The sequence below is a fragment of the Parambassis ranga genome, chromosome 13 (assembly GCF_900634625.1).
Source record: "Parambassis ranga chromosome 13, fParRan2.1, whole genome shotgun sequence".
Classification (NCBI taxonomy): Eukaryota; Metazoa; Chordata; class Actinopteri; family Ambassidae; genus Parambassis; species Parambassis ranga.
This window is the reverse complement of record NC_041033.1, coordinates 5,318,864-5,334,668: the sequence shown is the minus strand read 5'-3', so window position 1 is coordinate 5,334,668 and position 15,805 is coordinate 5,318,864. Positions and strand designations below refer to the sequence as shown.

Genomic DNA, 15,805 nt, shown 5'->3' with positions numbered 1-15,805 from the left:
TGCAGTAGATTAGAGGTCTGTCTACCCTGAGACAGCAGGACACACACATGCACACACCAGGGGGTCTGCAGTTTGTGAAATTGATCAAGATGCTAGCCAGACATTATTTACAGATGAACTCATGGTCAGACAGATCCTCCCCTGCGCTTCTGTCGCATATAGTTTGTGCCAGCATTCAGGACTTTGTTCTGGGAGGGCTGACCTGTTCTTGCTAAAATGCACATCAGCACCCCTCAACCCAGGGGGTAATTAGAGACTACATGCTTTCACAAAAAATTGTTTATACATCACTTTGGAAGCTATGTTTTCCTGCTCTGAATTTACCATAGAGGCATAAATCTGTGGGCAGCTCAAACCCTGAATATAATATACTGCAACAAAAACAATGAGTCAAACTCATTGAAAAATAACACAGGTGTGTGAATAAGTTTTTCTTTTTAAACGGCATGAATCATAATTGTGGGAAATATGACTTTACATGCACATATTTACATTTTGTTATTATTTTTTTGGCCTATAAGTTTGTTATTAGTTATTACCCTGTTACCTACATTGTAAAGGATAACTTAATTTGTATGTACAGTACAACAATTTAAAATTGCACATCTAATGTTTTAGACATTGCTTTAACATTTTTAACACCAGCCTGAAAGTCAGGTTTCATAATGTAATGTAATTGTGTCCACAGACAATTTGTTCTCTCTCTCTTTCTTTTATATAAGTATACATATGTATATAGTTCATTATTATATAAGCAACCAATGCCTTATGTTTACCTTTACCCCAGCCCATGACAGACTGCACAACAACACAAATCCCTCTGAATGGATGCACATACACACAAACCATGCATGTGTATACACATATACTAATGGCATGTAATGGCTCACTAACAGCAGGACCAGTCAGTGTAACCTATACACAGCATGAGACCTTAATTTCATATGGCCCATTGTGTAGCTGTGAGAGGTAAGCGCTGTGCACAGAGACACATGGTCAGGCCTGGACTCACGCAGAGTAATCCTCACATCACTTAAATGAGGAGTTAACACACACTGACCTCGATACACACACACAAACACACACAAATAGACACAGCATTTATAACCTTATAAACTCAGAAAATAGAATAGTCTGGTTTTAAAAGTGAAACAAATTCAATTAAAAAATAACTGTGAGTGTGAACAATTTAATAAAAATATTAAAAGCAGCACAAAGCTTACAGTGAGACCCTCTGAAAGCTGTCAATGCCCCTCCCATACTCCCCCTTCTCCATCTGCCTCTCTCTCTCTCTCCTTCCACCTCTTTCTGCCTTGTTTTATCATCACGCTCTTCTACTCTTCCTTCCTTCCTTCCTTCCTTCCACCCCACCCCATCCACCCTTACTATCCACCCAGTTTCCTCCAGTTATAACTTTGACCTCCACCAGTCTCGCACAATAAACCCACATTCCTTCCTGCTTATTTGTTGGTCTGTTTCTCAGCCTCTCTCTCTCTCTCTCACACACACACACACACACACACACCACTGTGACACACTCTCTCAATGTCGCTGCGCTGACACTCTCTTCCCATCATGTTCAGTTTACCTTATCAAACTTGATCGATCCAGTCACAGAATTGAAGGTCCTACTCTGTTCCACTGTTGTGAGCGCTCGGTTCTCTCCATCCACCCTTCCTCTGTCAATCTGGCCACAAACCCCTCTTTCCTCCCTTTATCCCGAGGTAAGATACTTACTTTTCAGATAAAGCATATTATGATAAATCGGCTGAACTCTGTGCGTGTGTGTATGTGTGAGTGTGTAACTGTCACACACTCTCTCACACACACACACACACTTACACTATAAGCACACAGTGTGCACACAGACATACAAAAATACACTGTGTGTATCGAACAACATGATGTCAGAGGTACTTAACAGCTGGGTAAGTGTGTGTGTGTGTGTGTGTGTTGAGGCTTTGGTGTGTGTAAATAATGCATGGTGTGTGTTTTGGGTCTCTTGGGATGTGATGATTTTTTTTTGTTCTCTGTCATGCTTAAAAATGATCTGCCCTCTTCATCATCAGCATTACACACTCAAACAAATGATTGGTATCAGACAACCAGTACTGCTCTGTCAGCAGGGGAGGATTCTGGGAAAATCAAAACGTACTAGAAAAAAAGGCAATTAATTTTCTGTCACTAGAAGGCCGCAGGTAAAAATAATTGGTGTGATTGTTCAGAAAACTTCACCCAGTCAAAGTTCATTTTATAGTTCCAACTTGAAATCCTTTTTCTTTTTATCTGATTTACCAGAACAGATATTGATGAAAGACACAGATGTGCATGCCTCAACGGAATAATGAGGAAGAGTTGATCTGTTTTATTTAGTCGTTTCTGTCTTTTTACTTTAGTAAATGAGTCTGCTCCAGCCTCTTAGTTCATTGAAGGACGTTTACTAATAAAATTGGATGAGAGAAATAGCAGAGCATATGGGCAAATGTTCTCCAGCACAGTGGGGTGGAAGTTAAGGTCACCAAGGGGAATAAAAGAGTTTGGAGAAAATGAAAACTAAATGAAAATACAATGGCAGTGTTTGCCTTTGACATGTATGCGTGCTTGTTTCAAAATGGGATGTTTGTGAAATGCTGTGTGTGTGTGTGTGTGAGTGTGTGTGTGTAGGAGTATAGATTAGATGTACTAAGCCTCTTATGTGATGGTTGTCCTTAATTTGCTTGCGCTCTGGGTCCTAGTGCGTCCAAACTACCAGCAGTCTGTTAGAGCACAAACAGCCCAGGAAACACCACTTGTCATGGAACAATAAAATACATTGACTAACCATGAGCATTAATATATACTAGTACTTATCTTAGATCATATATAATTATACACATGCAAAAAAAAGATCAAACTTGTGCAAACTAGATTACATGGAAGAGAAAAAGAATTACTAAGAGAAATCAAACCAATCCATGCAAGCATGGCTTGTTTTATAAAAACAAACAAACAAACAATCAAACAAACAAATGCAGGGTTTTAAAACCTCTTGTGGTTGTTATTAGTAGTTGATTTTAAGCCGAAATGTATGACCCAATAAATGATCACTGGATCTTTGACATTTAGAAGAACATTTCCAGAGTGGGCATGTATTTGATTTTATTTACTCACAGCCTTGTTTGTTTATTCATTTGTTTTACGTTGTCAAGTGCTCTGGATGTTGAGCAAAGTGCTCTATAAATTTAAGTTATTGCTATTATTATTAGCATTTGGGCTATTTCATTCTTTTTGCCCAGCATTTTACATTGATCACTGTTGCTATTTATGTTATAAGTATTATTATAGTATTGTTAAAAGAAGACGTCTGTTACAGCATTATCTAATATGTAAATATATGTTTGTATTTATGGTTTATATCACATTTAACATTCTGAAAATGTCATGTTCATAAATACAACAGAAGAAGAAGAAGGAGTGCGCGTGCACAGCGGTGTTGCGCGCGCTCTGACGCGTATGTGAGGTCTTCGCGCAGTTTTTTTTTTTTCAGCTGAAGGTCTGGAGTCTCCCATGGTTAGCTTAGCTACCCGAACTACAACAAACAAACAAACAAACAAAGCGTACCTGGATGCGGGGCAGGTGAGACCTCCACTGAAGACTCAAGGTATCCAAACGTCAGCAGCACGCACACACTCACACACACCCAACCACGGGGAGGCCTGGTGCACTGAAACAGCTACACACACCTCAGCAGGTGAAGACATTTTATTGGAGATTTGAAAACGTTCAAACACGCCGGTAAAGTCTCCCTATCGCTCTGTGTGTGTCTTTATATCTCCGCTTTGGCTTTACAGAGCTAGATAAACCCCTTATACAGTTTGGCCTGTAGCTACATGAGTGTGTGTGTGTGTGTGGATTTCAAACTATAAGAAATCCGATTCAATTAACAAGCGCAGAGAATCGGCTTTGGACACTGTGAAATTGTCTCGCCGCAGAGGATGGCACAGGCCACAGCAGCCCGCGGAGAGCAGCCACACACAGCTCCGCGTTCATGATACACCGCGAGGCTGACCAAACAAACACACACACAAACAAACAAACACACAAAACAAACAAACAAACGAACAAACAAACGAACAAATAAACAAGGCATCTGAAAGTGTGTTTGAAATTAAAACCATAACCAAACAACCTCACCGTCACATTCTGGCCAACAATGATACTATAAATGTACGAAGTGAGCTACAAAGGAACCAGTTTGTAATACTTAACATAAATCAACTAAAAAAAATTGTTTTTCATTTTATTCTTGAATTTATATTCAAAAATGTGTATTTTGTTTTTGAAAGATATAGCCTACCTGTAGCGTTGCAAAATAAATTGTCAAATAAAAGGTGTTTTTTTACTGCTGTATTTTGAGCTCTCTCATACCTTCGTTTATTATTATTATTATTATTATTATTATTATTATTATTATTACCGGCTGCAGTGAATGGATGGCTGAATGGGCCGGAGGGAGCATGTTGGGGATCAGAAAGGGATTTAATAGCAGAACAACGTGGCCTTTGTGCTGCTTTTAATCCTGTACCCCCTTCTCCGCCCCTGAGTTGCTCTACCTCTGTCTCTGCACTCAAGCAAGGTTGTCCAATTATTTCAGCAGGCCAATTTCGAAAATTGTTCCTAACAACAACACAGGTTCTGGGCCTGAGATGGTTGTTCGGGGTGAAGCACAGGTTTGTGCTCTATATGAGGTAAATTCGTCAGGTGCCTCCATGAACATAACATACTGTTGTAATATTGAACCTGTTATTTATAAATATCTGCGAGTCTTTGCTGCTGTAACGGAACGAAAATCGCCTTAATGTTCGGACATGTCCGTGTCAAATTAAACACTTCAGGTCAATACAGGTGAATACATCATGCAACATAATACATATGAGCGCGTGCGTTTTCCGTAAGCGTCCACAAAGAGAGAGAGAGAGAGAGAGAGGAGGAGGAGGAGGAGGAGGGAGGGCTCTGGGTGTCTACTTGGGTAAGAAGTTACTTCTAATTAGCCAGTCTCTTCTCGCTCGCCTCACTTGTCCACCCTGCAGATCCACATCCTCTTCTCAGTTCTCAGGAACCAGGGGCCCTCACTCTTTTCATCACCCCAGACCGCAGCCGACGAACTCCTGGGTGGAACTGCTCATTTTTTGGCACATTTTCACCTTGCAAAGAAAAGAAAGGCGCGCACCGCAGTTACGCACGACTTTATTGGAGAAACTGCATTGCAGCAAGAGAGCTTGTTTAATCAGCTGGTATATATTTGTTTTTTATAGTTTTCGCTTCATTTAAGTTGTTGTTGCTCTTCTCGTGTGAATAGAAGAACCGCAAATGATTTAAAGATTCTTAAATCTGCCGTGATTTTACGCATCAGGTGTAAACAGGTGCAGGCGCACCGCGGTAGCTCCTGCAGTTGGAAACACAGGTGCCTGGGTTGACTGCAGATAGGGTCGGCTTTAAAGGAGAGGGCCTGGAGTGGAAAACAACAAAGTAACAAACAAGGCAGAAAAAAACGAAAAACAGAGGGAGGGAGTAATAGAGAGAGAGGGAGAGAGAGAGAAAGAGAGAGAGAGAGAGACACCCCCTGGAGACTAGTTAGGAGACCCGGCCCCCGGTCTGAGAGAAGGAGAGAGAGAGTGAGGGAGTGAGGGAGTGTTTTAAAGCCGGCAGAAGGCATGATGTCCTACATTAAGCAACCCCATTACGCCGTGAACGGGTTAACGCTGTCCGGCCCGGGCATGGATCTGCTCCACACCGCTGCCGTTGGATATCCCAGTAAGTACCCTTTGACTTTCAAGTCTATGTATGTTTTCAAATATTGAAACATATTGTTTTATTATTGTTACAAGTAAAAAAAAATGAATCGCCAAAACTGAAAGATCCTGCACAGAAAACATTGCTGTAACTTTTGCGTATCAGTTAAAACAATAGACCAACTGTGTGTTATTTTTCATCTGTTTTGCCGACATTATGCTGAGTATGAATATAAGTCCCTGATTCTTCAGATATCAGAACATGTGTTCACTTGACCTATAAGTTCAGCGGATTATAGAGTCAAAAAAACAATGAAAATGTGTGTGAATGGAATCACAGCCTGTTCTCACACAGAATTAAAACAAACTCCAATCTGTTGCTCTTATAACCTATTTACAAAAGGACAGTCATTGTGTTTTATTTAGCGTCGCCGTGTATTTAATCTTTCCGCTAATGAACACCTCTTATATTGTTTGGATGCTCTGATCCACATCTGTCATCTTGGAGAAGAGAGTTTGATGCCGAGGTTTGGCGCAGATGACAGACGGCGAGTTCCAGAGCTCGGCCTTCACTTTGGCTGATAAAGATTTTGAATCAATAAAGTTTAAAGAGCATTCTTAAAGAGAGATTTTCGTTTTGTAACTTTGTGTATTTCAATTCGAGCGGTCCCATGTCTGAAAACTTAAACCATATAAACCATATAAGACCTTCCATGTCAATTTATTCGATCCAATAAAAACAAAATAAATACAAACAGGACAATTTCCCTTGAAGATCAGTATTCATACAGTATTATCTACTATGGACTAAGACTTTTGCAATACGCATTAATTATAAAAATTAAAAAAAACATAAAAATTTCGAAAAAATATTCGTTAACTCAAAAGTAAAATTTATTGTATTATTTATTCTCTAAATTCACAAAAAAATTCCCTACTTGAGAACAAATTACTCAATAAGATTGTTTTGTTCGTATTACATTGATATTAATATAATATGGTATTACTACTATTTCCAATGTAAAAATCTATCCAGCCCTTTAAGGTGTTCAATTAAGCAGCAGCAGTCGCTTTCTCTCTCTCTCTCTCTCTCTCTGTAGTATTGTTTCAAAGAAGTCACACGATAATAAAAATTCCTAATAATAATCTTTTTCATAGACACCCCACGTAAACAGCGTCGGGAGCGCACCACCTTTACGCGCGCACAGCTGGATGTCCTGGAGGCTTTGTTTGCCAAAACCCGCTACCCAGACATCTTCATGAGGGAAGAGGTGGCCCTCAAGATCAACCTGCCAGAGTCTAGAGTTCAGGTAACCCTTTGCACAGTGATATAAAGATTTATTTGTCTTGTATTAGAAGCTTTTTAATACTGTTGGGACAAATAAAATGTTAGTTCTGTGTGTATAGTGTGTGTGTGGCAGGAGCACACACATTCAAAGAGAATGGGGACTTTGACAGTTGTATTATTTCTTCCAAACAGTACATTTGAAATTTAAATATAACTTATATTTAAATTCTCCCTCAAAGGTTTGGTTTAAGAACCGCCGTGCCAAGTGCCGCCAGCAGCAGCAGCAGAGCACAGGCCAGTCCAAACCTCGGCCCCCTAAAAAGAAGGCATCCCCTGCTCGTGAGGCCAACACTGAGGCCAGTGCCAACCCGACCAATGGACCCTACAGCCCACCGCCCCCTCCTCCAGGCACCGCCATCACCCCCAACTCCAGCTCAGCTAGTGCCACAGTGTCCATCTGGAGCCCAGCCTCCATCTCTCCACTGCCAGACCCCCTGTCTGCCTCCACCACCCCCTGCATGCAGCGCACCACCACCTACCCCATGACCTACACCCAGGCCCCAGCCTACAGCCAGAGCTATGCAGGCTCCTCCTCCTACTTCACTGGGCTGGACTGTAGTTCCTACCTTTCTCCAATGCACCCACAGCTGTCAGGCACTGGAGGAGCTCTGAGCCCCATCACAGCCTCCTCGATGGGTGGGCCTCTCAGCCAGTCTCCGGCTTCGCTGTCCTCCCAGGGCTACACAGCTGCCTCACTGGGCTTTGGAGCTGTCGACTGTCTAGACTACAAAGACCAAGCTGCCTGGAAGCTTAATTTCAATGCTGCTGACTGTCTGGACTACAAAGACCAGAGTTCCTGGAAATTCCAGGTCTTGTAAATAACAGAAGGGTGGGAGGGAGGTCAGAGGAGAAGCGAGAAATTGAACAAAAATCAAAGTAGGCTGAGTAACTCAAGATTACTTTTGGTGTTTTTTTTTAGTAAAAGGAAAAGAACTTGGGACACAAACATATTAATCATCTCAGTTGAAGACCTAATTAGCTGAAATAATCTCTTCTTGTTTGTTGTTTCAGGAAAATATTTGTGGAAGTAAATGTTGATTGTTAAAAGAAAAGCGATGACAGTATGGGTTTCTTCACAGAGCAACAGAAATCAGCCTTGAAATAAGGAACGGCCACATTCCAGACAGAACACACAACTGATATGTGAACAAACAATCAGATTAGTCAGCGAGAACAAAAGCTTTCAGTGGTCAAATTGTTGCTATTTTAAGACGTGATGGGATGACTCAGATTTTTTACATTTTGTACATTTGATTTGAATACAGAAACTATTTTACTGGCCTTGATTTGGACCAAATCTGAAGCAGTGCTTATTTTTTATCTTAACAAAGCAGAGCAACACTTCCCTCACTTATGTACAGGTTGTGTAACATATAGACAGCACACACAGCCCGAGCTAACTCCTCCTTCTATACTTTGTCTTGTATTTTCTGTGATGTATTTCTTTTGCAAAGCTGCTTTTATATCAAAAAAAAGCTTTGAGATGAACAACTCAACTGACCCACAGCAACATCTAAAGGAGATGTCTTTGCAGGGTGGCGTCCAATTCAACAGCACATGAAGAAAAAAAAAATGTATAGCAGACTGGTTCCCAGTAGCCTTGTATGATACTGACCCTCTGCAGCCTGTGCGTGATACCGGAGGGGTTTGGAGTTGGTCACTCCAGTGACTGCAGTACTAACCTGTTGCCTTTGAGCATGGTTGTAATCATTAGAGGAATAGCTCGTACCTTGTTTAATAGGATCGCCTCCACATTGTTTGGCCAACAGTGGTCACGCTGTGGCAGGCGGTGCACCCCACTTCATCTAGTTGCATGGGGTGTGAGCAGATTGTTGAAGCAGTTCTTGAATCCACATGATTTTATTAACAACTGCTCCAGTGAAGTATCTGACAGGAGAGAAGACTGCACCAGAGAAAGGGAAGGGACCGGGCTGCCATGCAGCCCACCCCCCAACCCCTTGGCACAGAGAGTTTGGTGCCTCTCTCAGCTCCCACCTGTAAAGATGTTATGGGTACTGCTTTATGTGTTTGATGTGTCGTTTTTTTGTCATTTTTTTTTTGTATTAGACTTAAACAATATTATGTTTCTTTTAAAAATTTGTGAATTTGTCAAAGTAAAAATTGTGGTAATTTGTTTTGAAGTTGATATTATCAGTATTATTACCATCATCGATATTATGTCTTCAGCTGATACGGACATTGCTAATACACTTTTTTTGTGGTTGTTTTGTAAATATTCAAACTTGAAAATGCAATAATGTGTGGGATCAGCAGTGTGTTGTTACGCAGGCGCTCCACCCAACAGACTCTCTCTCACTCTCTCTGTCTTTCTTAATTTCTAGAAAACTGCCAACTTTTTGTTTTTTTCTGTTTATATTTTTCTGGTTTCTGCTTCTTTTTTTTCAAACTCAGGGGTTTATCAATAAAAGTAGCAGTAATAGGACTCAATGCTATTTATGCTTAATCATTTACTGTACTTTTATCTTTTTTTGCATTATAATCTTTTCTGCTTATTTTTCTGACACGAATTATTTTGTTTATTTCATTTTGTCTCCTGTGTTTGAGCGGTCTCATCACTACCATGCTAGATAGTTATGATGTTTCTGAGACATTAAACGACTACATTAAATCTCTGTGGTCATTGTGTAAGTCATTGAATTTCAGCGTCATTCTCCCATTTCCCTGTATGGCTGCAAAAGAAGAAAGGTGGTGGTCAGAGGGGAGATTGGGAATCAGTTTCTGGGAGCATTCCACTAATCCGTACAAGAGGTTCAGTCTGTATAAGGCAGAGATGAGAGGGAGCAGGGCAGAGAGGACAGAAAACAGATTAGAACTAACCATAATACTGAGTCCCAGTACTCTGCCAGCCCCAAACAGAAAGTACAGGAGACGGGCAGATTATTTTGGATTGCTGAATGTTTCTGTGTGTTCCTGCCACTGATAGGCCAGGGGGTCAGCTCCACAGGGGTTGTGAGAAGTGCAATGGATGAAAGGCTTTAGGCATGCTATTAGCTCATCATGTGTGTAGGGAGGATGTCTGACAAACAAGGCAGTGGGCCTGTATCAAGATGACACAATGAACAGAAGACAACACCAGAAACGGAACCAGTCTGAGCTGAATTCTGTTCACATGCTAAATAGATATCATTCATTTCAAATGTTTTATAAATATAGCATAAAAATAGTAACCGGACATTTGAAAAATACAATATAAAAATACAGCAACATGACAGAAAGAAATGATCTTTTACAGCTTCTTCCTTGGTTTCATGTCTCTTTATCCACACACATTATCCACTCTGTGCTCATGCTCAGGTGTAGCTTGTGTAAAACCTCCCTCCAACAAAGGTTTTCAGGACCTTTCATAGCCACTCTGGATGGTTGGTCTAAATTTCTAACTTGCAAAAATAGTGTCCAGTGGACCTTGTAGTTGGAACACTAAACCTCACTGTGTTTGACTACCTTTCAAACTCTATGTACTTACTTAGGTATGTTAAAGTGTCCAAGTAGTATGGATAATCATCAGCATCTCAACATTGTTATCATGAGTGTGTCAGCATTTATCTCAAAGTACCACAATGTGCAAATGCTGCCAGCGTGACTACTCAGGACATAATGAGTTCTGTTTGTCCCTGCTGGTTATTGCTTTTTCTTCCTCAGGCTGCCCAGTAACAGAGAGACTTCTGACTGGGATTTAGCCTGAGAACACAGAGCTAGTTTCAGCCTCGTGGTGACACAGCGTAACACTGGACTGTGTAAATGGCGTTCATTTATTCTGTTAGATCTGAAATGGAAATGCTGTAATGTGGCACAAATGTTATATGACAGTTCTGTTGCTGAGTTTATGAGCAGATAGATAGATAGATAGATAGATAGATAGATAGATAGATAGATAGATAGATAGATAGATAGATAGATAGATAGATAGATAGATAGATAGATAGATAGATAGATAGATCCCCTCCCGTGCTCTGTAGGCAGTGTCCGCCTGTAATCCCCCAGCAGCAGCATATGGACTGTGAGGCACAGAGACACAGACACAGACTTAGAAATATGATTCATTTCTTTCCTCTCTCTAATCCCCTACAAACAAGCTGGTGGCCGGCCTGCTCTGGAGGCACACTGTAATCATGCCACAGCCTGCTGCTGCTAGAGCTGAGCGGCCTCCCTCCCTCCCCTCATCCCTTCCTCCCTTCTTCCTCCCTCCCGCCTGTCTGCAGTCCAATTTCCTCTTAATCGATTCCTAATCCCAACGCCGCCAAGCATACACGCGCCGAGCACACGCCACACGCAAACGCACACATTAGCAAAATATACATATATGAGTGCAGACCCTCACACACACACTTGCATGCAAACTCATCGTGCTGCTTGGTGGGAGTTGATACACAGGAACTGTTTAATGGCAGCAGAGGAACATTTTGTTCCTTTGTGTGGGAACAAAGATGTTAAAAAAGATGTTAATATAGTAGTAGCCCGGTTTGTTTAAATGGGACTGGTATTGTGTAGTAATGCTGCTAAATCACATAGCGCTGCAGTGTAAGTAGGTGTGAATGATCTGCAGCTAGTAGTGGTAACAGGATCAGTATTACACTATGAATGGATCAACCAGCCACTGTCAACCTCAGCATACACTTCTGCTAAGGGCTTTACTGCAGATTACAACTTAACACCTAGTTAATATCACTAATAGTAAAAGTCAGAGTTTAGAGCCACAGATTAATCATAGTATGTTTGACTGTAGTCTGGATTAGGGGGGTGCTTGGCGTGCACTGCTGCTGAGAATATTCAACAAATTGTGGTTAGACTGAATCTGAGGTGACAGGTGGGGAACGATTTAATGTCAGTGCACTGATTTATTTTTCATGATCACTTTTGTTGACGTCTGCTCTAGCTTTCATGTGGCTCAGAAGCTGCTTTTAATAGAAAGACCCTTGTAAAAAATGTTCTTCTAAAAAACTCCCATGAGTTTCTTTGTAGATGTGACCCATCTCTTCTGCCTCTACAACTTCCTCTCACATGTTTCCTCCTTCCTGCCACCATCCCACGTCGGTGCCACCTCTCCCAGTGTGCCCCCTCGTTCCGTCCACTCCGCCTCTCCTTGCAGTTTGTTATTCTTGCTGATCTAATTTAGAGAATGTCCTAAATCCTCTTAGTGTCCTGCTCCCTCAGCGCAACACTAAGTGAATTAGACAGGATTACTGTCTCCCTTTTTCCTCCTCCGCCTCTTCCTCCTTCCTTACTGTCTTCCTCTTCCTCCTCACCCTGGCCTTCACTCTCTCCTCATCATCTCTTTACTTGTATGTCCATCATTCTCTGGACATTTCTCTTTTCATCGGCAGGATTAAAGCCTTCTCCCTCTCCAGATGACAAATTGGTTCCAATGTTCCCCCTACAGCGACAGATGCTCCTGCAAAGCCCAGAGCATCATGGGACATAAAGTATCGTTAATTAAACTTTGACCCTTTGCACATAGAATAAAACCCTGACATAACACTGTTGAAGTCCACTGAACATCAGCATGTACAACTAGTACACGGAGAGGAAGCTGTAAAGAAGACACTGAAGGAATAAGGATGCTGTACGGGGTGTCCTATAACATGCCACTGCTGCTCTCTCATTATATATTAAAACACTCAAAAGGACATATTCCTTGCTTGTGTCCGGGCACAACATGGGCCTGGTTGGACAGAAGCTTGGCTGGAAAACCCCAGATGTAGTTTCATGCCAGTGTGATGTAGTCTAATCTGCAGTCTGGTTTACGCAGGTTCACCCTGATCTGTGCTGTCAAGTGTGGGGTCACTTTAGGTGTTGTTTACAGTTTACAGTTACAAAGTAACTGCAGCAAAGTTGCCAAGTACCTTTTTTTATTATTTCACTTTATAACATATTTATATATAGACTGCAGGCAGCACTGGAGCAATACAAAACATAAAGATGGCATAATCAAGGATTAAATATAATTCCAAACTAATGGTATAATCTCAATACATGCAGTACATAAACCGTGGTTTTACTCACCTCTGGCTGCTGACTTGCCAGCATGAGGTCAGTCATTGTGATTCAGGTAACAAACCCACCTGGAAGCTTATGTTCTTAGTAATTTTGCCTCCCATCTGCAGAATTATAAAACTGGTCATCATCTCAAAATAAGTCACAGATGGAGTTTCTGCATGTGAGTCCATTTTGTTTGTCTAGAATTATATCTAAAACCAGGTGACCATACTTTTTTCTTTTTCTTTTTTACTTTGAAGAGAAGTAAGTAGCTGGAATGTTAGCTTACAAATGAGTAAACACATTTATACATGTTTCAAATATGACCAGAAATTGCACCAAATATCTAAATATATAATGATGAAAATACAATATTACACATATTACTTAAAATATACCTCTGTAAAAGCTGTGCTTGATTTGTTTGCATGGTATTGCAACTTTATTTTTTACGTTTTGTCACATGTTAAAGCTGCTTTTTAAATTGGCCAGATGTAACACATTGCCTGTCTGGTCGGGCCCTATAGCAGCTTTGTTAGAGATGCAGCAATCTAATGCTTCTGTGAACATATGAACACTGCCCTCCAGCCATGCACCTGCGTACAGTGTGATGTACAGTAAATTGGATTAACAGGTCAAGAAAAGCAAAGAACACACACACATACACCATGATTCCTTCACTTCACCATGCTTTCTTATTCGAATGGATTTTAGATACGGTTGACAGCTCCATACGCATGTAGTCTACTGTATTTTATGTATTTTGTCATCAATAAGTTGAGGTGCCATGCTGGTGCTCTTTTTCCTCTCAGTGCATGGTAACAGATTTATAGAGCCGCCTGTAACTTCCTGCCCGAGCTCTTGACCTTTGACCTCATCACCATCACCTCATCACTACTCTTTCCTTTATCTGTCTTACTGCATCTGTCATCTCATGGAATCATTTAGAACCCTTTTTATTCTTATGGAGCGCCACTTTGTCCCAAATGTTGCATTAGAGACCTTTCTATTGTTCAATCCTGCTTTTAGTGTAAACCCCCTGCATATCTTCATCCCACTCTCTGCCTGCCTCCTTTCTCTTTGTCTCAATCTCTCCTTTCTCTCTTTCTTCTCTTTCTCTCTTCATCTGTGGGCCATCTGAACACCCCCACCCACCGACTCACTCAGTTCTCCTCCTTCACTTTCAGTAATTCCAGCGTTGCCTCTCTCGCTCGCTGGCGTAGCTCACCCTAATCCAGCTTTGACCTCAATCCCGTGATGTAACGGATCATGTGATGTGGGGAGAAAGGGAGAGAGAAATAGAAAAGAGAAGAGAAAGAGAAACAGGGGACGTAAAGTGGGGAAACATGGCTTAATCCCCCCATGCTCAAACTGCAGACCAATCACAAGCTGATGGGGTGGAGGGGGGTCAGGGTGCCTCCATTAACTTACAAAATATTAGTCAGCCACACACACACACACACACACACACACACACATACATGCACACACACACATACATGCACGCACGCCCCTTCTGGAAACAACAAGTCAACATGTTTGTTTCATCTCTGTAACTCAGTGGCTATTTACATGCCTGTCAGTCTGCCAAAAACACATCAACAACCAGTCTGTTTGTGACTGACAGGCACACACACAAATAATCACTGCGAATAAAAACACAATTTGTTGTGAAAGAAATCATATATGTCATATATCATATATTACATAGGTTAAAGGGTGGATTTAACACAGTGGCTACAGAATTCGGTTACATTAAATGTAATAAAACCTTAATTCAAAATAGATATTTTAAAAAATAAAAGTCCAGCTGTGACATTTTTCTGCACTTTAGGAACTCCATGCTCATTTTACTTCATTGTAAATGAATGACACCCCATTAATGACACATACACACATTAGGGTGTTAAAATAAATAATTAATTCTCAATAGTCTATGTATAATTTCACAAATACATAGGAAAACACATATTTTAAAAGTTGTCATCCATTTCATATCTTTCACTTATTTTGCTTCACTGGTTAACTGCTAGAAAGGTGCACTAGTGTAATTAGTCTAGTGTAATCAAACTCTTGTTCTTCACCCTCTTTCTTCTTCTTCTTCTTCTTCTTCCGTACTTTTTTTGGCGCAGCGTATCTTCAGCATACATTGACCGATTTCAGCCATTCAGTTATCAAAATGTTCATCTCACAGAGGACACAAGTTGTTTTTTTTAAATTATAATTTTTCAAATATTAAGCAATTTTTGCATCATTTTTAACATTAGAGTCTATGGAGGAGCCTTCAAAACCACCATGTAACATGCTTTCAGCTACAGAAACCCTTCAAGCATCATTCTGTTCAGCTCTTCGAGGGCTAATAAACTTGTATTCGGATTTGTTCAAATATATTTCGTTTTTAAAATATTAATAAAAATTCAAAAGCCATTTAACATTGAAGTCTATGAGAGAGCCCTTCAACGAGGGTCATCTGCCAAATGTATCTCCTCCTATGTAGAGAAGATTGAAGCAAGGCGTCTGGACTTGTAGAGTTTTCTAGAAGACGTTTCGCTGCTCATCCAAGCAGCTTCATCAGTTCTAACTGTTTGGTGGGGAAACATGGTTTATATGTGGTTACAGACCTATGTGGGTGGGTCTGGGTAAAAACTTCATCTCAGGCTGAAGCGTAGGTGGTTCCTGTAGTCTGCCAGTT

General features: G+C 40.9%; 1 protein-coding gene across 2 annotated transcripts; it reads left to right on the top strand.

The window, feature by feature from the left end:
* Window positions 1-5,693: 5,693 nt before the first annotated feature.
* On the top strand, window positions 5,694-7,937 carry LOC114444987 (homeobox protein otx5-like). Of its 2 annotated transcripts, none has more exons than XM_028419905.1 (3): window positions 5,694-5,793; window positions 6,930-7,081; window positions 7,299-7,937. In XM_028419905.1, the coding sequence occupies exons 1-3, from the start codon at window positions 5,694-5,696 to the stop codon at window positions 7,935-7,937; spliced, it is 891 nt and encodes a 296-aa protein (XP_028275706.1). The 2 variants fall into 2 exon arrangements, with proteins under 2 accessions (XP_028275706.1, XP_028275704.1); XM_028419903.1 differs by having other exon boundaries at window positions 5,694-5,819; window positions 6,932-7,081.
* Window positions 7,938-15,805: the final 7,868 nt, after the last annotated feature.

Coding starts and splice junctions, on each gene's coding strand:
- LOC114444987 (XM_028419903.1), top strand. CDS start 5,694: ATGATGTCCTACATTAAGCAACCCCATTACGCCGTGAACGGGTTAACG. Junction 5,820..6,931: donor ACCCTTTGACTTTCAAGTCT/ATGTATGTTTTC, acceptor TTTTTCATAGAC/ACCCCACGTAAACAGCGTCG. Junction 7,082..7,298: donor TGCCAGAGTCTAGAGTTCAG/GTAACCCTTTGC, acceptor TCTCCCTCAAAG/GTTTGGTTTAAGAACCGCCG.